Below are 22330 nucleotides of genomic sequence, written 5' to 3'. Positions count from 1 at the left end.
TGGTAAAAAGTCTTATTTTAATGTTGATGCTCCTAAACTATATATATCTTCAACGATATGTTACAATTGGTTTTTATCCTACATGTCAACAGAAATTGCCCCCTGTAGCAGTTCCTGGATCGATTTCCCGGCATGGTCGAATTACACTTGTGCCTGCTAATAACGCCAAAGTGATTGCAAGGTACTGCATTTCCCGCAGAAATGGAACCATTCAAATTAACAAGTTCTCGCTTCTTGTGGCAATGCATCCATATTGGAAAATTGGAGACACTGTTCTACTCATGCTCTACCAAGGCACAGGAGGGCTCTTCCTTTTCATTGATGAGATGCCGAGTCGCCGTGATCAAGCTGCTTCCAGTGGATAGTTGTGGTTGTTGGCCCTCAGCCTCTTAAAATGTGCTAGCTGTTACTATATATGTTAAGTATCTAAATATGGACCATATGGTTTTTGGCCCTTAGCCTCTTAAAATGTGATAGTTGTTACTATGTTAAGTATGTAGATATGGACCATATGGTTGTCAAAACCGTGTTACGAAGATCCTCCTTTTGTCGAATAGTGTAACCACTATATATATGTTACTCAAATGCTGTTACCCAAGTTCATAAATTTTCATGGGAAGTATTAGTATCGTACACACCTCATTGAGTTTAAGCATGTGCCTGATGTCTAGAAGGCACTTGCATATTAACTGTCCATATTGCAAATTCACACACATGTTAACATAAGGAAACGTATGTGTAACATAATAATCATCGCACACGAGTACTCGTAGACGCATCGTGTGCGATACTCCTAGCCACCGGAAGCAACTAGTTTGCATTTTTCAAAGTTTTTTGTACACACTGAATCGCACACGAACTAACTGTATTGACCGTCTGTGTTGTAATTTCTCATCGCAAACAGTTCACCCGAGTTGGCTGTTTGCCACTTATCACACAAATCTTGTTTACACGACTCGTTTGTGTTCTTTTGGCTCATCGCAAATAGTTCATCCATGTGAACTGTATGCCGCATATCACACACATCTTGTTAAGATAATCCATTGCCATATATCGCACACACATTGATATGGCTACTTGTTTCTCTTGTTCTACCTCATCGCAAACAGTTCGAATGGATTAACCGTGTGTCCTCCATCGCACACACATTGATATGGTTGCCTGTTTCTGTTGTTCTGCCTCATTGCAAACAGTTTGAATGGATTAACTGTGTGCCCTGCATCGCACACCCAACTAAAATCTGAACCGTGTTTCATGGCTCCGCCATCGCAAATGTTTTGCACCTTTTTTGATGGGTTTTTTTACACCACTGTTTGCGATTATTGCATTGCACACAGTTTCGGCAAAGGGTCTCTGATCGTAGTGTCGCGTTAGCAGTATCCCGGAGTAGTGCATTCATAAAACAATTCAGAGAAGATTCAAATAATATTCATAGATAAGCTGATCATAAATCCACAATTCATCGGATCTCGGCAAACACACCGCAAAAAAGTATTACATCGAATAGATCTCCAAGAACATCGAGGAGAACATGGTATTGAGAATCAAAGAGAGAGACGAAGCCATTAGCTACTAGCTATGGGTCCATAGGTCTATGGTAAACTACTCACGCTTCATCGGAAGGGCAATAGGGTTGATGTAGAAGCCCTCCGTGATCGAATCCCCCTCCGGTAGGGTGCCGGAAAAGGTCCCTAGATGGGATCTCACCGTGCAGAAGGTTGCGGCGGTGGAAAAGTGTTTTCGTGGATGCCTCTGGTGGTTTGGGGATATTTGGGAATATATAGGCGAAAGAATTAGGTCAGGGGAGTCATGGGGGGCCCACAAAGCAGGGGGCGCGCCCTACCCCCTGGGCGCACCCTCCACCCTTATGGACGCCTCGTGGCGACTCCGACTTCATCTCCAAGTCTCCTGGTTGTCTTCTGGTCCAAGAAAAATCATCGCAAAGGGTTTATTCCATTTGGACTCCGTTTGGTATTCCTTTTCTGCAAAACTCAAAAACAAGGAAAAAACAGAAACTAGCACTGGGCTCTAGGTTAATAGGTTAGTCCCAAAAATAATATAAAATAGCATATTAATGCATATAAAACATCCAAAACAGATAATATAATAGCATGGAACGATAAAAAATTATAGATACGTTGGAGACGTATCAGCGACATCGGTAAACACCTTGAGCAGGGGGCACGATTGCTTCTCCTGTTCGCCGAGCTGGGGAATTTTTCCCACTTCGTCTTGCAGCACTCTTAGTACTTCCCGACCGCTGCACTTCATCAAATGTCTTTTTAATACAGCGGTCATAGTGTGATATCGGCGGAGGCGGTGGTGGTCGCCTAAGGGCATCCAGAGAGCGCTTATCTTTTACCGGATCTATTATTTCCTTCGGAGGTGGAGGTTTCTATTCAAAATGGGACTTCACTTTGGCAGCCACAATGTTCTGGTTTTCCTCGTCAGTCCTCTCATATGGTAATTTGGCAGGAGCCTTGAGGCTTGGACCAGCTATAAATTTCTTTCCTGTTGTACTGCTAGCCGCCGGAGCGACGACGGCTCTCTTCCGTTGTTGCTGAGGCGGTGGAGGAGGCGAAGTCCGCTGACACGGCGGAGACAACTGAGGCGAAGGAGGATTCTACTGAGGGCCCTCCTCCGTCGGAGTCCGCTGACGCGGCGGAGACGGCTGAGGCGGCGGAGACAGCTCATGCGCCGGAGACGACTGAGGCGGCGGAGATAGCAGAGCTTGACTGTGGGGAACTTACTTCTGGAGCATTTGGCTCATGTCATCCTACAGCTTAGGCTCTTTACATCTCGAGTCTAAGACAGTTACTACTCCCGCGTCAAGCTTAATGGATAGCAGAATAAAGTGGAAGCTGCGCACATATAACTCATCAATTACAGTATTTAACCTCGAGTAAGCGAAACAGAATATGCACAAGATAGTAACCCTCACTTGAATTTGTAAGGAAATAGTACTTACCTTTTGTTTTGATGTCGAAGGAACGCATTTAGCAAGTTTTCCTCGGTATCTTTGGCTCTGTTTTGTACTGTCCATTCATTTACGGTATTTGGGCTAATGAATCCAATGTCATAGATTTGTCCTCTTTTGCATTCGACGATCTTCAATCTGCATAATATAGTGAGGATGCTTATATATACATGCAATGAACGAGCTGAGCTAGAGACTTAATTACAGAAATAATACTTACACACAGTAGCAAGTCACGAGACTTTTGTCGATGGCGTCTTGATTGAACAACCGGAATAATTCCACAAATTCAACGTACATCATGTCGACTCAAATGAAGTCATGCTCATGTTTAATTCCCAGCAATAAACTGTCGGTCCCATCCTTGCTGCAGGTTTCCAATTACCAGTTATGTAATCTTTGCATCATCATTGGTAGATGCGGGAGCTGATCAGGTTTGACGAGAGGCTTCCTATGCTCGTATATAAAGGGCGCTACTACCTCAGCCATTTCAAACTGTACATCATCGCTCATGTAATCACCAAGAGTGGTACCGGGCGCTAGCCCCGGATGATTAGCGACATCGGTAAACACCTTGAGGGGGGGCATAATTGCTTCTCCTGTTCGCTGAGCTGGGGAATTTTTTCCCACTTCGTCTTGCAGCACTCTTAGTACTTCCCGACCGCTGCGCTTCATCAAATGTCTTTTTAATACAGCGGTCATAGTGTGATATCGGCGGAGGCGGTGGTGGTCGCCTAAGGGCATCCAGAGAGCGCTTCGATTTTACCGGATCTATTATTTCCTTCGGAGGTGGAGGTTTCCGTTCAAAATGGGACTTCACTTTGGCAGCCACGATGTCCTGGTTTTCCTCGTCAGTCCTCTCATATGGAATTTGGCAGGAGCCTTGAGGCTTGAACCAGCTCTGAATTTCTTTCCTGTTGTACTGTTAGCCGCCGGAGCGACGACGGCTCTCTTCTGCCGTTGCTGAGGCGGCAGAGGAGGCGGAGTCTGCTGACACGGCGAAGACAACTGAGGCGGAGGAGGATTCTGCTGAGGGACCTCCTCCGTCGGAGTCCACTGATGCGGCGAAGACAGCTCACGCGCCGGAGACGACTGAGGCAGCGGAGATAGCAGAGCTTGACCGTGAGGAGTCTGCTGAGGGGCCTCCTCCGGCTGAGTCTGCTGAGGCGGCGGTGTCCAGTTTGGAAGCACAATGTTTTCGTTTCTCCATAGACAGGTAGTCCTTAAGGCATTTTCCAGAAAAATCTCCCCTTCACCTGTATGGTACTCAAGCTCCAGCCCCTCAAATCCGTCCATTATTTCATCCACCCCTACAATAGCAAAGCTATGTGGAATCAGACTACAATGGACAATACATAAAACCATTCTGCTTGTTTGCCTCAGCCACTTGGAGAAATTTATGCAGGCTCTCAATGTACTCGGAGGTGCATCGGTCACCATACATCCATTGCCGGTTCATCCGCGTGCATTATATAATTAAGTGTATCAAAAACCATTACAGAATATCATGGATAGAGAAGTGACCAAATTAATACAAGTTCATCATCACATTAAAACCAAAGTACAGTAGTGATCAAATGTTATCACTAAAAAAATAGATACATAAAGTTCATACATAGTTCTCATAGAACAACATATAGCTCTCTAGAGCATCTAATTAAAATATACATTGAAACTAACATACAAATATGTAAAACATTTAAATGCAATAACAAATGCGATCAAAATCGCAACTAAGGTAACAATTGATCTGACAGCGTAATGATACCAAGCCTCATTATCAATGGCATATTCTCTAATCTTTCTAATCTTCACGTGCATTGCATCCATCTGGATCTTGTGATCATCGACGACATCGACAACATGCAAATCCAATTTCATTTTCTCCCCTTCAATTCTTTTCAATTTTTCATTCAAATATTTTTTTCTTGTTCAACCAAATTTAACCTCTCGACAAGAGAGTCGGTTGGAATTTCTGGTTCACATACCTCTTAGATAAAAACATCTATGTCACGCTGGTCGGCATAATTGTCATAAACACTAAATGAAACAAATAGTTATAAAAGATAATATACCACATTCAAATCATAGACAGGACGAGGGCCGATGGGGGCGGATACCAAAACCATGGCACTATATAATAACAAGCAATAATAAAAGTAAGAAAATTGTACAAGTAGCTATCTAAATCATACAAGTAAGAATTTTTCTTTTAAAAAGAAGATAAGAACAAGAGGCTCACCACGGTGGTGCCGGCGACGAGATCGGCGCAGCGATCGACGACGGTGAGGACGGGGACGGGACGACAGCCTACACATTTGCAGACTCTAAGAAGTTAATTTGAGCTCAAATTGTGCATCTAAATTAAAAGAACTCCCACATACACTCCTACACTAAAACCCACAAACCACTCTACTTCTAGAGCATTTGAAATGAGCTAAACTAGTAGTGAGAGATGAAAGGATGAAGTTACTAACCTTTTAGAACACTTGTGTAGTTGGTGCACCGCCAAACCTAGACAAATCTTGGGGAAAATGGATCTTGGAGAGGAGAAAGCTTAAGTGTGGCTCGGGCATTTCAGCGAACACCTCATGTGCATAGGAGGTGAGAGCAGAGCAACACACACCTCCCACACGTCGGCCGACCAAAAAACAGAGGAGTGAGCAGGCAGGGGCGAGCATATATATATATATATATATATATATATATATATATATATATATATATATATATATATATATATATATATATATATATAGGCATCTCTTTAGTCCCGGTTGGTTGCTAGAACCAGGATAGAAGACTGACCTTTAGTCCCGGTTCCAGCCACCAACCGGGACTAAAGGGGCTGCGCCAGGAGAGAGGACCTTTAGTCGCGGTTCGTGTTTGGAACCGGGACTAAAGGGGTCAGATGAACCGGGACTGGTGCCTGCCGAGGCCCGGCCAGCGTCCTAGCCTCACGAACCGGGACTGATGCACCCATTAGTCCCGGTTCGTAACACGGCCGGGACTAATGCACTTATCTGGCCTGGACCTAAGCCTTGTTTTCTACTAGTGTTACGCACCGAGACATGGGCATCCATTTGAAAGTCGCAGTGGTGGTTTAAGGTGGGAAGATGTCCCACCAGTCTGCTAGTGCGTTTTGGCGCTGGCGTGGAGTACTGGCGGAGCCGACTATTGAACAATTTGTTATCAAGATGTTGATTGGAACACCACTTCAGGTTCCGGGGTGAAAACTCTGGTTCTAGCCTTTATTAGTCACATTCAAGAGCAACGAACTTGCGTGGTTGCATTGTTAAAGGCGTCTCCTACTTGTTGTCGTGCCGATCTTTATTGATTGGTCTCGGTAATCAAGATGAATTTTTTTGTGCAGGCCGTCTCCAGTCGAACGTGGCGACGATGGCATAGTGATATTTATCCCTTCTTGAAGACGTTGTTGCATAAGAAGTCGACTTAGTTGTAGATGTAAATTTCATATCTTGTAATGATTTGATCATGGTTGCATTTGTTCTATACTTTGCTTAATAATTAAAGAATGGTTGTGTGCGTCACAACAATGCAAATGCTGAGTGTTTTGACCTCCTTTTCAAAGGCAAAGAAAATGGGCATTGTGTCAAACGCCTCATGATCGGAGCCATCGGTCTCATCGCCATTGGCCGTTGGGGTGGGCAGCGGTGTCGCGACCTTCTTCCTTGTCACTGCTTCTTCCGTCGCCTTGGTCGATGACAACACCTTTTCTTCTTGTCCGACAAGAACGGGGGCAACCGACCGTGGGGAAGGGGCGATGGTGTTGGATGTGGTGTCGGGCTACACCACATTGTTGCCCGGCCGACATTGTTGTGTTGTACCTGTCATCCGACAGGGTAATGGGTCATCGCGGGTAAAAATACCCACGCTTGCATAACCTCAATTTGAGAATCACATAATCATAAACTATAACATAGAATCCTAATTCATAGACAACAACACATAATAATATCAATACATACTTATAAACAACAACACATCATAAACAACAATACATTCTATAAACATCAAATACTTTCTTGTAAACAACAACACATCAAAACATCAACACATGGTCATAAAATAATAGCACATAGTCATACATTTGAAGTTCAACAACTCACGACAAAAGTGTAGAGGTAATTTGTCGATACTTGCTAGATTTTACAAGGGTACATGAGTATGCGGGTATGGGTCATATGATCTCATACACGTACCCGCTCTGCCCGATGGTTTGAGATTTCTCTATTTATATACCCATGCGTAACTTTTTGTCTCATACTCTTACCCTAATAGCATTTTTACCCGCCGGGTACGTGAGTAATGGATACCCATTATCATCCCTATTGACATATTGGGAAGGGGGCGGAGGCGGGGAAAGAGGACACGCATATCCATTTATGTTGTGAAGGAGGCGCCGGAGGCATCGACGACATCATGCGGCCACTTGGAGGTTGAAAGTTCTCCCGTCAAGCATTTTGGGCTTAATGAGAAAAAACGCGAGTAAGCTAATTTGAGTCAGTTGGGGTGCATTTGAGGGCCATTCCTCAAATTTTAGTGGGTTCATTTTTTAAGGGAAGGACTAGGTGTTGTTAACTTGGAAAAAAATAGTAACAGTTTTTGAAGTTAACTTTTACTAGGCAAGGCAAGAGATGCATTATCTCCAAACCAATCAAAACGCAGAGATGTTCAAAAAAAGTGGATGTGGTTCACTGTTTTAGAAAAGCAAATTCCGTTGCTGATGGTATAGCAAAGAGTTCCCTAGGAGCAACTCTAGCAGACCCCGCAAAAAGCCCTGACCTGCAAAATAACCGCCAAAATGCGGGTCGGCGCAGAAAATCCCGCCCGAACAGACCCCGCAAACGCGGCCGGCCCGCAAAAAATTTTGAGGGGCGCGGCAAAATCTCGGCCCCAACCCGTGAATACGCGGGTTTCCGCCTCGCCCCTACGGTTCCCCCGTATCGCAGTGAAGCGGTTGGCGGGAGGGACATTTCAGCCCCCGCGCCCTTTCCCCATCTCCTTCCGCCGCTGCCCGCCCTTGGTTCCGCCTGTCCGCCGCCGGCGATTCTGGCCAAATCTGCGGGCGGAATCGTGCCACGGGGGCGTCCCCCACCCTCCAGCACCGATTCGCTGCACCGCCCCCCGGATCCGGCAAGAAGAGCCGCCCCTCGTCGCTGTCGCCGCCGGGGATCGACCGCCCTCGAGCTCGCCCCTCGTCGCCGCCCGAGATCAGCCGCGAGACGAGCCACCGGTTAGTGTTTGTTTTGTGCTTTGTGTCGAGCGTTATGCCTAGTTGATTGACGCAGCGTGCAATTCTTGTCCATGTAGATGGAATTGAGCCCGTGCGAGAAGTTCTTGCTCTCCGATTCGTCCGATTCGGATGACTCAGATGTTGAGATGATTCTTGCAACCTTTCGGCAGCAGACCTTAGTGATGGCACTTGCCATGAAGGAGCACGAAGACGAGAACCGGAAGAGGTGGCGAGGATCGACCGTTAGGCGTCTTTGCATTCTTCGGAATCGCCATCTCGGGAACAAGATGTTGATGCAAGACTACTTCACGGAGAATCCAACATATCCACGGCACCTCTTTCGGAGAAGGTACCGAACGCGCCGATCCCTCTTTGTGAAAATTGTTCAAGCTTGCGAAGCAAATTGTCAGTATTTTACTCAAAGAAGAAATGCTGCAGGCTTAAAGGGATTTAGTGCATATCAAAAAATCTCCGTAGCTATGTGGGTGATTGCATATGGCGTTCCGGCTGACTATGCCGATGAGTACCTTCGCATTGGTGAAGATACCACAACTGAGTCAGTGCGTAGATTTGCCAACGTGATCATCCGTGTCTTTGGTCCTGAATATCTTCGGGCACCCAACGAGGATGACACACAGAAATTGATGGCATCTAATGAGAGGAGAAGTTGGCCTGACATGCTAGGTAGCATTGATTGTTTGCATTGGACTTGGAAAAATTGCCTGAAGGCATGGCAAGGAATGTATTGTGGCAAGTCTCGTGATGCAACAATTGTGCTAGAGGCCGTAGCATCCGAGGATTTATGGATTTGGCATTGCTTCTTTGGTATGCCGGGCACTCTCAATGATATCAATGTGTCGCAACAATCTCATTTGTTTGCTAGGCTTGCTAGTGGTGATGCTCCTGCTTGCAACTACACTATCAATGGGCACGAATACACAAAAGGGTACTATCTTGCAGATGGTATATACCCTCCTTGGTGCACCTTTCTCAAGACCATCAAAGATCCCAAAACTAGAAAACATTGTGAATTCGCACGGGTGCAAGAGGCAGCCCGAAAAGACATTGAAAGAGCATTCGGGGTTTTGCAATCTAGGTTTGCCATTGTTCGTGGTCCTGCTTGTTTTTGGGACAAGAGGACCTTGAAAAATATCATGACATGTTGTGTTATCCTTCATAATATGATTCTCGAAGATGAGAGGAATGAACTTGGAGTTCTTCTACGACAATGTGGGTAGCCGTGTCAAACCAGTTAGAGGCCCTAACCGCATTAGAGCTTTTCTTCAGACCTACAAAGAGATTGAAAATGCAAACACCCACTTTCAACTTCAGCAGGATCTCATTGAGCACCATTGGCAAAGGGCTGGACACTAACAAACTCATTTTCTATTCATTTGTATTTGTATTCGGGACAAGTTTTGTATTGCATTATTTAGTTTGCTTTGGTGATTTGAATAATTATTTGTTACGATAAAGGGTTTACCCCCGCTTTAGATTATAAAGCAACCATCCGATACAACGAGCTTGCTGGGGCCGCGGCACAAACAAGCCCGAAAGAAAAGGAGAGAGAAAGAAAGAGAAATAAATGCCAACAACGGCAGATCGATGAAACAAAGATAGCCGGCAACCGCTGCACCCTCTGGAGAAGTACCACCGCGCTTCTAGCACTTCGGGGCGTCGCGTACCAGGCAGCACCTTCAAGAAGGAACGCGACGACGACGCCACTGCTGCCCGGACAAGTCCAAGGGTTTCCTCCGGTACGCAAAGGGCAGTGGGGAAGTGGTATATCCGACGCCCTTCAGGAAGGAATGGCGGCGCCCGCAGGCGTCACCTCGTCGATGACGGACGCGCCACTAGGGATTTCTCCCACCCAAACGACCACCACCACCCCGGACGATCTGAAGTGCACCACCAGAACTGCCGCCCACCAACATGTGCCACCACGATCACCGAACCATCAACGCCGTCTCTCTAAGCCACCGGCACGAGACCTGGGGGAGGGACGAAGAGCCAACGGGCGCGGGGGCATCCGCCACTCAGCCGACGGGAGGGCACTACCACCACCGCTGTCGCGGAGCCATCCGGACGGGACGACAAGAGCTTACCAGGCCCGCATAGGCCCGGCCGGACCTCGAAGGATCCGGACAACCCCTGCCGCCACGCTGCAGCACATCGGCTGACGAGGACGCCACCGCCCGCAACCCCTGAGGTCGCGCCATCTCCACCAGGGAGCCGCGCTGCCGCACGCCGGAGCGCCGGCCCGCCCCAACCCAGATGAGGCCCAGAGGAGCCCAGATCTGGGCGGAGCAGAAGCCGGCGGCCAACCGCACCACCACGCGCCCCGCGGCCAACGGCCGCGCCGCCGCATCAGGAACGCCCGCGACCCGCTGGAACGCCTCCAAGTCGCACCATAGGAAGCCGAGGAGCACCGCCGCCGGCCACCGACGCCCGAGCAGGGATGGCCGCACGCGGGGACAGGCAGACCCGCCGCCGCCGGCACCACGCGGGTAAGGCCCGGCGGCAGCGGGAGGAGGAAGGAGCGACGGGGGAGCGCTGGGAGGAACCAGGAAGGGGCCCCCAGTCGCCTCACTCGGGGAGGCGACGCGGGGGTATGGGGGAGGGGGAGGGGCTGGGGGCGAGAGGGCGGGCTAGCGGCGGCGGCTACCCGCGGCGGGGTAGCCGGCGGCGGCGTGGACGGAACCCTAGGGAGGGGGAGCTCTCGTCCCCCTGCACCTTGAAAGAGTCCCAAGCTGAAACTAGTTATGCTATCTGAATAATTATTTGTAATGTGGATGATTGTTGTATTGTGTTGGCATTGAATAATTGCTTAATTTGCTTCCGTGATTTGAATAATTTGTTTTGTAGTGTGGATGTTTGTTTTATTTTTGTGGTGTGGTATTGATATTTGCGGACCGGCGGGATGCGGGAACCCTGCAAAGCCAACCCGTAAAAAAGTATATTCCGTGAATATCCTTTTATAAGGGTCCGTTTGGGGGTCTGCCTCTGCAGCCGTCCGCGCCGGCCCACAAAGCCGTTTTTCCGCGAACTGCGAACGTGTTTTGCGGGCCGGCGGGATGCGGGGTCTGCTAGAGATGCTCTAAGTTCTAGAGCTTGTGAGTTTTGGGATAGTGATATTCGGGATTTTATTTTTCATCAAATTGTAAACGATCGTGCTATTATTTAAGGAATAAAGTCTTTTGATGTTAAAAAAAATCAAAACGCACGAGAGATGTTAAAAAAAATATCAAAACGCACGAGAGGAAACTCGCTAGTCGCTACCGGTCCACAGTCCACGTAAGCCAACGGGAAAATTCTTTTGCCAGGTTTCACTACCGACACACCTGCCCCACTGGCTCCACTCAAGTCCACGGCAAATGTGGCCGCCGAACCCGGCCGCGCGCCTCTCCAACGGCCGGCCGGCCATCCTCCCTTCACCTTTTTCAAACTAGCCGTTGATGCTCCGCTCCCTCTTCGTCTCTTCCTCAAACGGTCGGACCCCTGCTCCCCCACCCCCATTTAATCCCCAGGCCTCCTCCCCAAATCGCCACACCTCACTCCCTCCCCTCAGTCCTCACTCACAAGCCTCCCTCGTCCCTCTCCGCTCGCTCAGTCGCCGCCACAAGAAGCATGGGCCTCTCGGTGATCGCGCCGCCGGCGGGCGACTCGGCGTCCCCGGCGCACCGCCGCGCGCGCCGCGCCTTCCTCGTCTCCAACTACATGATCCTCGGCGCGGCGTCCGGCTGCGGCTTCCTCACGCTCTCGCTCCGCCTGGTGCCCTCCGTCGACGGCTTCCTCCTCATCCTGCTCCACGCGCTCACCGTGGCGGCCGCCGTGGCCGGGTGCGCCGTCATCGCGGCGCCCGACCCGCCGCGGGGCCGCGTCTACACCGCCCACATGTCCGCCACCGTCGTCGTCTCCATCCTGCAGGGCGCCGCCGCCGTGCTCGCCTTCTCCCGCACCGCCGAGTTCCTCGCCGACGGGCTCAGGTCCTACGTCCGCGAGGAGGACGGCGCCGTCATCCTGCGCATGATCGGGGGCCTCGGCATCGCCATCTTCTGCCTCGAGTGGGTCGCCCTCGCGCTCGCCTTCGTCCTCAGGTACTACGCCTACGTCGACAGGGAGTGCGGCGGCAACCCCATGCGCCGCAGCGCCAAGGTCGGCGGCGAGGATGGCGCCGGCAACTGGCCGTGGCCATTCCAGGTCTGATCCGCCTCAAGGATGATGATGCAGCAAGCAATTTATGATGTGTGGGAGGGGTGTCTGAAGGCGAGGAGGACTGAGAACCGATAGTTCTTGGGAGAAAGACTAGTGTTTGGTGATATTATTATTTGTTGATTGGGTTGTATTGTGTGGTGTGGTATATGATTATGTTGTACTGCCGCTGTTGCACCTCTATAATATTATTTGAAATTCCTGTTCAATCGACTCTCATTTTGGTCACCTCGATAAAAATATTATCAATAGCACATGGAACAGCATACTGACTGAAGCAACTAATCTTTCTTGAATCTGAAAGAAATATTACGAGATCTGACCAAGAATACGGCTTCCTTTTCAGTACGGGAGTACCATCCTTGCAGTTCGCTTCTGACAGCTCTGGTCCTGCCCATTATTCTTGAATCTGAATTGCAAGAAATGATTCTTGAATCTGAATTTCGACGATATTTGACCCAAAAAACTACCATTTTGGGGCTCCAGTGAAGTTTTCTGAACTGGAGTTGAGAGAATCGTCCCTTTCTTTTTTAACCGGCCCGTATCCGGGTTACACAGCAAAAAACTTTAGCCAAAACTTTTGCCTGCTTGTTTCATGTCTCCTGATTTCACATCACACCCAATCCAATTGCCACTGGAATAAGTCTTAATGACGATCAGATGGAAACCCGTATCCGGGTTACACAGCAAAAAAGGAGGAAATGGTTCTGAAGATAAAGCACGAACTGAACATGGGCAGAGACAAGAGACACAGCAACCTGATGTACACAACAACTACGTGAGTAAAGAAGAGATGAAGGCAGGGTGAAGTCCCCGGCGTCATTTTAGCTTGTGATTTGAGCTACCATGTCGAAAAAAAAGCACTTACCAGAGTGACTGTGAGCTGCTAGTGTCAAAAACGTTCTTGTATTACGGGACGGAGGGAGTAGTAGATTTATTTTTCAATGTGCCATCTCGACACCTTTCACCGAGCACCTGTTCTTCATGGGCAATTTTAGCGCATGGTTGGCTGTAATAATCTGTTGTCGACTGATTGGCAGACAAGGTGCAAAGCTACCGTCTGAATTCCAGTTCTGGTAGTCAGATTGGGTACCGTGACTGAACTGATTCCTCAATCTTACAGTTTTAGAAATCAAGTACTCCAAAAAGTTGCATAGGAAAAAAACATGGTCTGCTGGATTGAGCAATCGAAGACAGATGAAGAGATCATAAAAATCTACGGTAAACACCATGGTAAAAGTGTGATTCGTCTGAAAGCAAAGCAAAACGGATAATCGTTGTTGCCGTACGTGTGTAAAAGCAGAAACAAGTAGTTCAGAAATAAGACAGTTCAGCTATCATTAGTGTCGGAGTAAATGGTCACGGGTAACCTAACCGACTCCCCTGGCTCTTCGAAAAATTATCAGGTCATTCGAGCCTTTAAGCATATAGAGCGCAGGGCCGCCTTCCCCCGGCCGGCTATCCCCAGGGCCGGCTACCAGAAGGCGACCCGGCCTCAGAAACCTTCCCTAAGGAAGCTACGAGATGGCCGACTCCAGGAAGCCGGCCCCAAGAGGACCGACTCCCAGAAGCCGGCCATGAAGAGAGCCGATTCCCAGAAGCCGGCCAAGACTACACCCACCAAGACTGCATCCACATAACGCTGATAAGACGGGGCGTGACCGCAGTACAGCCCACTACCCCCGAATCCCGAAGCAGGCATGGCCACAGGGCGCCGCACGAGTCAGCCATCTCCCGTCCGGCGCGGCACTGTAGCCATGTTGACCTCGACGTCACCCACGACAGGCGCCAGTACGGCCCGCGGGCGGCGGGCCCCTTTAGCCAGAGAGACACTCGAAGGCGGCCCGGCCTCCCCTAGTCGGCTAGGGGCGTGGCCGGCTCCCAATAGCCGGCTACCTCCCTCCCTCGAAACATGTGCCTCATTAAGGAGACAAGACGAGGTAAGGCTACAGTGAGAGCCCGCAAGGCGGCGGCACTGTAGCCATGCTTACCTCGACAAAGCCCTCGTCATCATAGGCGAGGCAACAGTAACCAGCCGCCGACAAGGCCCCCAAGTGATGGGGCCGGCCTGTCGGCCAAGAGGCCGGCAGCCGGCGGGACCCACCAGTCGGCGGACCCCAATGGCCGGCGGAGAAGCCGGCGAGCATAGACACTGACGGCTGGGACCCGCGCCCAGCCGGATTACCATTGTACCCCTGGGGGGTAGGCCTATATAAACCCCCCGGGACACCCATGCAAAGGGTTGATCTCATGGAATTCCACACACCACATAGAGAGAAAAGGAGAACTAGCCTTGCCCTTCTTCTTCCTCTAGCCAAACAGCTCAAGGAGCACTTGTAGCTACTTGTATTGATCTAGTGATCATGCGGAGACCCCGCAGAGCAGGACTAGGGGTGTTATCTCCACGGAGAGCCCCGAACCTGGGGAAGATCCGCCGGCGTGCATGCCTTCGCCTTATCCCGTTTCCAGGCATCGGCGATGTCTTACTGGCTCCCACAATGATAAGCCACCGTTGGCATATGTCGCACCTACCACCCGACATTTGGCGCCCACCGTGGGGCCAGGTGCACCGTCGTCCGGAGACCTGTTCTGGACATAACCCTTTTCCTCCCCGCGAACGTAGCCAGCCTGCTACGCCCGATGGTGCTTGCCTTGACGCGCTGCAAGGCGTCGACGACGCCTGCGCGGCGAGCTGCCTCGCCGACCTTCTTGGCGAGACTCGCATCTCTGATGAGCCCGCGTCCGACGCGGGCACGGACTACCCCGAGAGCCGCCTCGTCAGCCTCCTCGACCAGCTTCACGTCTCCAGCGAGCTTGCTGTGGACTTGGAGTCGGTCGGCTCCACCGACCCGATGCTTGTCGACTCCGACACGGCATCGCTCGATGCCTACCCCTCCGACGTGGTAGTCTTCGACGACCCTCTCCCTCGAGCCGACACTGGCAGCAGCGCTGTCACTGAGGTGCTGATCATCAGCCACGCCGCCGACTCGGGCGAGAACGCCCACGACGCCCTACAAGTGGCGATGCATGACTTGTCCGTCCCCATCCCGGCCGACGCCGACGCCGAGACTCTGGAGGCACGCCGCCTCGCCCTCATCACGGAGGGCCAGAAGATAGCCTCCATGAGACGCCTCACCGAGGCTCACGAGCACGAAGTCGACCGCGCCGCCTTTGGTACGCCGCCTCATGGCGGGCCGAGCCGAGCCGGCCTCGTCAAGAAGCGCGGCGCGGCCATCGCCAGCATGCTGGGAGCGGACCGCCCAGTCTACGCCACCCCGCTCGAGAATCTGCGAGCCGCTCAGGTGGCCGCAGAAGAGCTGAATGGGCTGGGGGCTGATGAGCTTCCCTACATGACAAGGCGCATCCAGCAGCTGATCGACGCGGCCGCAGAACGGCATGAAGCCGGCGCCCGCGCTGAGAGTCCTCCCCCACGCCGAGAACACGCCGCGACATCCCGGTCGTCGACTGCGAGCGGCGCCCGCGCAAGAAAAGACAAGGAGTCGGCTGCTAGCCGCAGCCGGACTCGAATCACCATCGAGCGCGACGCAGAAGGCCGCCCTCGAGCGGTGGAGCGTCAAGGCAATCCGCCTCCTCCCCCGCCTCGTGGGGAGAGATATCTCACCCCGCCGCATGTCACGCATCTGACTCTCGGTGGCCGACTAGGCCACCGCAAAGGAGTCGGCGAGAACGACGCCCGCCACCGGATCGACCGCCTAGCACGGTCCCTGGCGCTAGAAGAAGAAGACGATGTCGGCCCGCCTTGCTTCGGCCCCCGCATCCGCGACGAGCCCTTCCCCAAAGGGTTCTCGCTCCCCAGAGACACGCCCAAGTACAACGGCTTAGTGAAGCCGGAAGATTGGCTCATCGACTACTCTACCGCTGTCAGCATAGCGAACGGCAACAGGCGCGTAGCCGTGAAGTACGTCCCTCTTATGCTTCAAGGCACGGCGCGCACCTGGCTGAACAGCCTCAAGCCCTACAGCGTCAACAGTTGGCTGGACTTCACGGAAGTCTTCGTCCGCAACTTCACCAGCACGTACAAGCGGCCTCCAAAGCCCCGCCAGCTCTCCTTGTGCGTCCAAGGGCCCAGCGAATCGACTCGCGATTCCCTCACGCGGTGGGCCGAGCTCCGCAACTCCTGCGAGGGGGTGCACGAGGTTCAAGCCATCGAATACTTCACCGCCGGGTGCCGAGAGGGCACCCTCCTCAAGCACCGACTCCTCTGCAACGAGCCGACTGCCCTCGACGAGCTGCTGGTCATAGACGACAAGTACGCCACGGCCGACTCCTCGATGAAGACCGAGTTCCGAGTGGACGCCTCTGGGATGGTGCTCACTCCGGCTCCCAAGACGCCGGCTGGTGACTCCAACCGGCGCCCCTACCAGAACGACCACAAGCGCAAGGCCCCTATGCCGCCTTCCACCAATCGGCAGGTGGCCACTGTCGAAGATGAGCAGCTCGAAGAGCGACCGGCTCCCAAGAAGAAGGGCGGCAGGTCGGCTTGGCAGCCGGCCTTCTCCTACGAGCAGACTCTCGATGCCCCCTGCAAGTTTCACAGCGGCGCGAAGCCGTCCAACCACACGACCCGGAAGTGCCACTGGCTCACACGGATCTCCAAGGGCGAGGGGCTGGCGCCGCCTCCAGCCCCCCAGCAGCCGGCTGCTCGACCAGCAGTCGAAGCCATTCAAGATGAGTTCCCAGATGAGCACGCCGCCTACGTCGTCTTCACGAGCCAGGTTGAAGACAAGCGCAGCCGGCGCCGACAGCACCAAGAGGTCAACGCAGTCGCCTCCAGCAACCCCGAGTTCATGCATTGGTCCGAAAGGCCTATCAGCTGGAGCCGGGACGATCACCCAGAGGTGATGCCGTCTCCTGGCTCCTACGCATTGGTGTTGGACGTCACCCTCGCGACGGAGAGGCGAGCTGCCCGATTCTCCCGCGTGCTGATTGATGGCGGAAGCAGTATCAACATACTGTACCGCGACACCATGGAGAAGTTGAACCTCAAGGCAAAGCAGCTCATGCCAAGCCGGACCGTGTTCCATGGCATCGTACCCGGCCTGTCCTGTTCCCCAATCGTCAAGATTAAGATGGACGTTCTCTTCGGAGACAAGGATCACTTTCGCCGAGAAGCAATCTGGTTTGAGGTAGTGGACCTAGAGAGCCCTTACCACGCCTTGCTTGGCCGACCTGCCCTGGCCAAGTTCATGGTTGTGCCCCACTACGCCTACCTCAAGATGAAGATGCCGAGCTCGAAGGGGATCATCACTGTAACCGGCGACTACAAGAAGTCCATCGAGTGCGCTGCAGCCAGTAGCCGGCTGGCCGAGTCCCTCGTGGTTGCAGAAGAGAAGAAGATGCTGGAGCGAGTTGTGGCCATGGCCGGCAAGCAGCCGGCCCTGTCCCCCAACCCCAAGGAATATGATGCGCAGGGCTCCTTCCAGCCGACTAAGGAGACGAAGAAGGTACCTCTGGACCCGGAGAACCCGGAGAGGTTTGCTGTCATTGGAGCAAACCTGGACAGTAAATAGGAAGGCGAGCTCGTCGACTTCCTCCGTGAGAATCGAGACATCTTTGCATGGTCCCCAAAGGACATGCCGGGTGTTCCGAAGGATTTCGCCGAGCACAAGTTACAGTCCGAGCGGATGCGAAGCCAGTCAAGCAGCCTCTTCGCCGACTGTCAGAGGAGAAGAGAAGAATCGTAGGAGAAGAGATAGCCCGGCTCCTCGCCGCCGGCTTTATTATGGAAGTGTTTTTCCCAGAGTGGCTTGCCAACCCAGTCTTGGTGTTGAAGAAGAACAACAAATGGCGTATGTGTATAGACTACACTAGCCTCAACAAAGCCTGCCCCAAAGATCCGTTTGCCTTGCCACGGATTGATCAAGTGATAGACTCCACAGCCGGATGCGAGCTGTTGAGTTTCTTGGATGCCTACTCAGGATACCACCAGATCAAGTTGGACCCAGCCGACCGCCTGAAGACCGCCTTCATCACACCCTTCGGAGCTTTCTGTTACCTGACTATGACATTCGGCCTGAGGAATGCCAGTGCCACTTTTCAGCGTTGCATGCAGAAATGCCTCCTCAAGCAACTCGGCAGAAATGCCCACGTCTACGTAGACGATATTGTGGTGAAGACGGAGAAGCGCGGTACCCTGCTGGAAGACCTTAAAGAAACATTTGCCAACTTGCGCCGATTCCAGATCAAGCTCAACCCCGAGAAATGTGCGTTCGGAGTACCAGCCGGCCAGCTTCTAGGCTTTTTGGTCTTTGAACGCGGCATTGAGTGCAACCCTGTGAAGATTAAGGCCATTGAGAGAATGGAGATTCCCACCAAGTTGCGAGACGTGCAGAAGTTCACCGGGTGCCTGGCCTCCCTAAACCGCTTCATCAGCCGGCTAGGAGAAAAGGCTCTCCCCCTGTACCGACTCATGAAGAAATCCACTCACTTCGAGTGGAACGACCAAGAAGACCAAGCCTTCCATGAGTTGAAGAAGATGCTGACCACTCCACCTGTCCTGGCGGCGCCGACTGAGAAGGAGCCCATGCTCCTCTACATTGCCGCGACTAGTCGAGTGGTCAGCACAGTCATCGTGGTCCAGTGCCCAGAAGAAGGCCGAGCCCAGTTAGTCCAGAGGCCGGTATATTATTTAAGCGAAGTACTGTCCACCTCAAAACAAAACTACCCGCACTACCAGAAGATGTGCTATGGAGTGTACTTCGCCGCCAAGAAGATGAAGCCCTACTTTCAAGAGCATCCCATCACGGTCGTATGTACCGCCCCGCTTGCCGAGATCATAGGCAGCCGGGATGCATCCGGCCGGGTGGCTAAATGGGCCATTGCGCTGGGGCCTTACACAATCTTCTACCAGCCCCGCACCGCCATCAAGTCTCAAGCATTGGCCGACTTCCTTGTTGACTGGGCCGAAACCCAGTACCTACCGCCAGCTCCCGACTCCACTCATTGGCGGATGCACTTCGACGGGTCCAAGATGCGCACTGGCTTGGGAGCCGGCATTGTCCTCACGTCTCCCAAAGGCGACAAGCTCAAATACACGCTGCAAATCCATTTTGCTGCCCCCAACAATGTGGCTGAGTACGAGGCGCTCATACACGGGCTCCGGCTAGCCAAAGAGCTCGGCATAAGCCGGATCCTGTGTTATGGCGACTCGGACTTGGTGGTCCAGCAGTCATCTGGCGACTGGGACGCCAAGGATGCAAACATGGCGAGCTATCGATTCCTCGTCCAGCATATCAGTGGATACTTTGAAGGGTGCGAGTTCCTTCACGTGCCACGGGCCGACAACGACCAAGCAGATGCCCTGGCACGGATCGGCTCCACCCGACAGGCTATACCAACCGGTGTCTCTCTCCAACGCCTCCTCAAGCCGTCTCCAGAATCGGACTCTATCTTCGTACCACCCGCCCCTGATGCAGCCGGATCTGACTGGAGGAACCCGGCAGGCGGCTCGGGGACCTCGACAAGCGGCCCGGGGACTGCCGTAGTCGCACCCGGCTCGGGGACTTCAGAACCCGGCCCGGGGACTGCAGCAATCGGCCCGGGGACTGCAGCGACACAAGAAGCAGTGGCCGACTCCAACTCTCCACCACCCAACCCACCCACCCGGGTCACAGTGGCCGTACTGACAGTAGAAGAAGTCACAGCTCCATCATGGGCCCAGCCCATCCTCAACTTCCTAGTCAACAGAGAGCTGCCGACTGATGAGATCTCGGCAAGACTAGTGCAACGCCGAGCCGGAGCATATGCAATAATAAACAGAGAACTTGTCAAGCGTAGCGTCACTGGAGTCTTCCAGCGCTGCGTCGAGCCAGAGAAGGGCATAGCAATGTTGGGGAACGTAGCAGAAATTTAAAATTTTCTACGTATCACCAAGATCAATCTATGGAGTCATCTAGCAACGAGAGAGAGGGGAGTGCATCTACATACCCTTGTAGATCGCGCGCGGAAGCGTTCAAGAGAACGGGGTTGATGGAGTCGTACTCGTCGTGATCCAAATCACCGATGATCCTAGCGCCGAACGGACGGCACCTCCGCGTTCAACACACGTACGGAGCGGGGACGTCTCCTCCTTCTTGATCCAGCAAGGGGGGAGGAGAAGTTGATGGAGATCCAGCAGCACGACGGCGTGGTGGTGGAAGTAGCGGGATCCCGCAGGGCTTCGCCAAGTGCAAGCGGGGAGGAAGAGGTGTCACGGGAGGGAGGGAGGCGCCAGGGCTTGGGGTGCTGCTCCCATGCGCCTCCCCACTATATATAGGGGTGGAGGGGGCTGGTTTCTTGCCCTCCAAGTCCATTGGGGCGTTGGCAAAGGTGGGGGAAAGAAATCCCATCATTTCCCTTCCCCACCGATTGTTATCCCCCTTTTTTAGGGATCTTGATCTTATCCCTTCGGGATATGATCTTATTCCTTCTAAGGTGGGATCTTGGTGCGCCTTGACCAGGGGTGTGGGGCCTTGCCCCTACTACCCACGTTCATGTGGGTCCACCCATGCAGGTGGGCCCCACTTCAGAACCTTCTAGAACCTTCCTGGTACAATACCGAAAAATCCCGAACATTTTTCGGTGGCCAAAATAGGACTTCCCATATATAAATCTTTACCTCCGGACCATTCTGGAACTCCTCGTGACGTCCGAGATCTCATCTGGGACTCCGAACAACTTTTGGTTAACCGCATACTAATATCTCTACAACTCTAGCGTCACCGAACCTTAAGTGTGTAGACCCTACGGGTTCGGGAGACATGCAGACATGACCGAGACGACTCTCCGGTCAATAACCAACAGCGGGATCTGGATACCCATGTTGGCTCCCACATGTTCCACGATGATCTCATCGGATGAACCACGATGTCAAGGATTCAATCAATCCCGTATACAATTCCCTTTGTCAATCAGTACGTTACTTGCCCGAGATTCGATCGTCGGTATCCCAATACCTTGTTCAATCTCGTTACCGGCAAGTCACTTTACTCGTATCGTAACGCATGATCCCGTGGCTAACTCCTTAGTCACATTGAGCTCATTATGATGATGCATTACCGAGTGGGCCCAGAGATACCTCTCCGTCATACGGAGTGACAAATCCCAGTCTTGATTCGTGCCAACCCAACAGACACTTTCGGAGATACCTGTAGTGCACCTTTATAGCCACCCAGTTACGTTGTGACGTTTGGTACACCCAAAGCATTCCTACGGTATCCGGGAGTTGCACAATCTCGTGGTCTAAGGAAATGATACTTGACATTAGAAAAGCTCTAGCAAACGAACTACACGATCTTGTGCTATGCTTAGGATTGGGTCTTGTCCATCACATCATTCTCCTAATGATGTGATCCCGTTATCAATGACATCCAATGTCCATGGTCAGGAAACCATAACCATCTATTGATCAACGAGCTAGTCAACTAGAGGCTTACTAGGGACATGTTCTGGTCTATGTATTCACACATATGTTATGGTTTCCAGTTAATACAATTATAGCATGAACAACAGACAATTATCATGAACAAGGAAATACAATAATAACCATTTTATTATTGCCTCTAGGGCATATTTCCAACAGTCTCCCACTTGCACTAGAGTCAATAATCTAGTTCACATCACCATGTGATTAACACTCAAAGTTCACATCGCCATGTGACTAATACCCAAGAGTTTACTAGAGTCAATAATCTAGTTCACATCACCATGTGATTAACACTCAATGAGTTCTAGGGTTTGATCATGTTATGCTTACGAGAGAGGTTTTAGTCAACGGGTCTGCAACATTCAGATCCGTGTGTGCTTTACAAATCTCTATGTCATCTTGTAGATGCAACTACCACGCGCTACTTGGAGCTATTCCAAATAACTGCTCTACTATACGA

The 22330-nt window shown here is 51.9% G+C and overlaps 1 protein-coding gene and 1 pseudogene across 1 annotated transcript; both read left to right on the top strand.

Moving 5' to 3' along the window:
• Positions 1–3394: 3394 nt before the first annotated feature.
• Positions 3395–9608, top strand: LOC141041110 (uncharacterized; annotated as a pseudogene).
• A 2166-nt stretch (positions 9609–11774) lies between these two features.
• LOC109744525 (uncharacterized) lies at positions 11775–12655 on the top strand. The gene has a single exon (XM_020303657.4). It carries the CDS (start codon positions 11862–11864, stop codon positions 12438–12440), a length of 579 nt encoding a protein of 192 aa, XP_020159246.1. The 5' UTR covers positions 11775–11861; the 3' UTR covers positions 12441–12655.
• The last annotated feature ends 9675 nt before the right edge of the window (positions 12656–22330 follow it).

The sequence above is a fragment of the Aegilops tauschii genome, chromosome 2 (assembly GCF_002575655.3).
Source record: "Aegilops tauschii subsp. strangulata cultivar AL8/78 chromosome 2, Aet v6.0, whole genome shotgun sequence".
NCBI classification, from domain to species: Eukaryota; Viridiplantae; Streptophyta; class Magnoliopsida; order Poales; family Poaceae; genus Aegilops; species Aegilops tauschii.
This window is presented reverse-complemented; position numbering and strand designations above follow the sequence as displayed.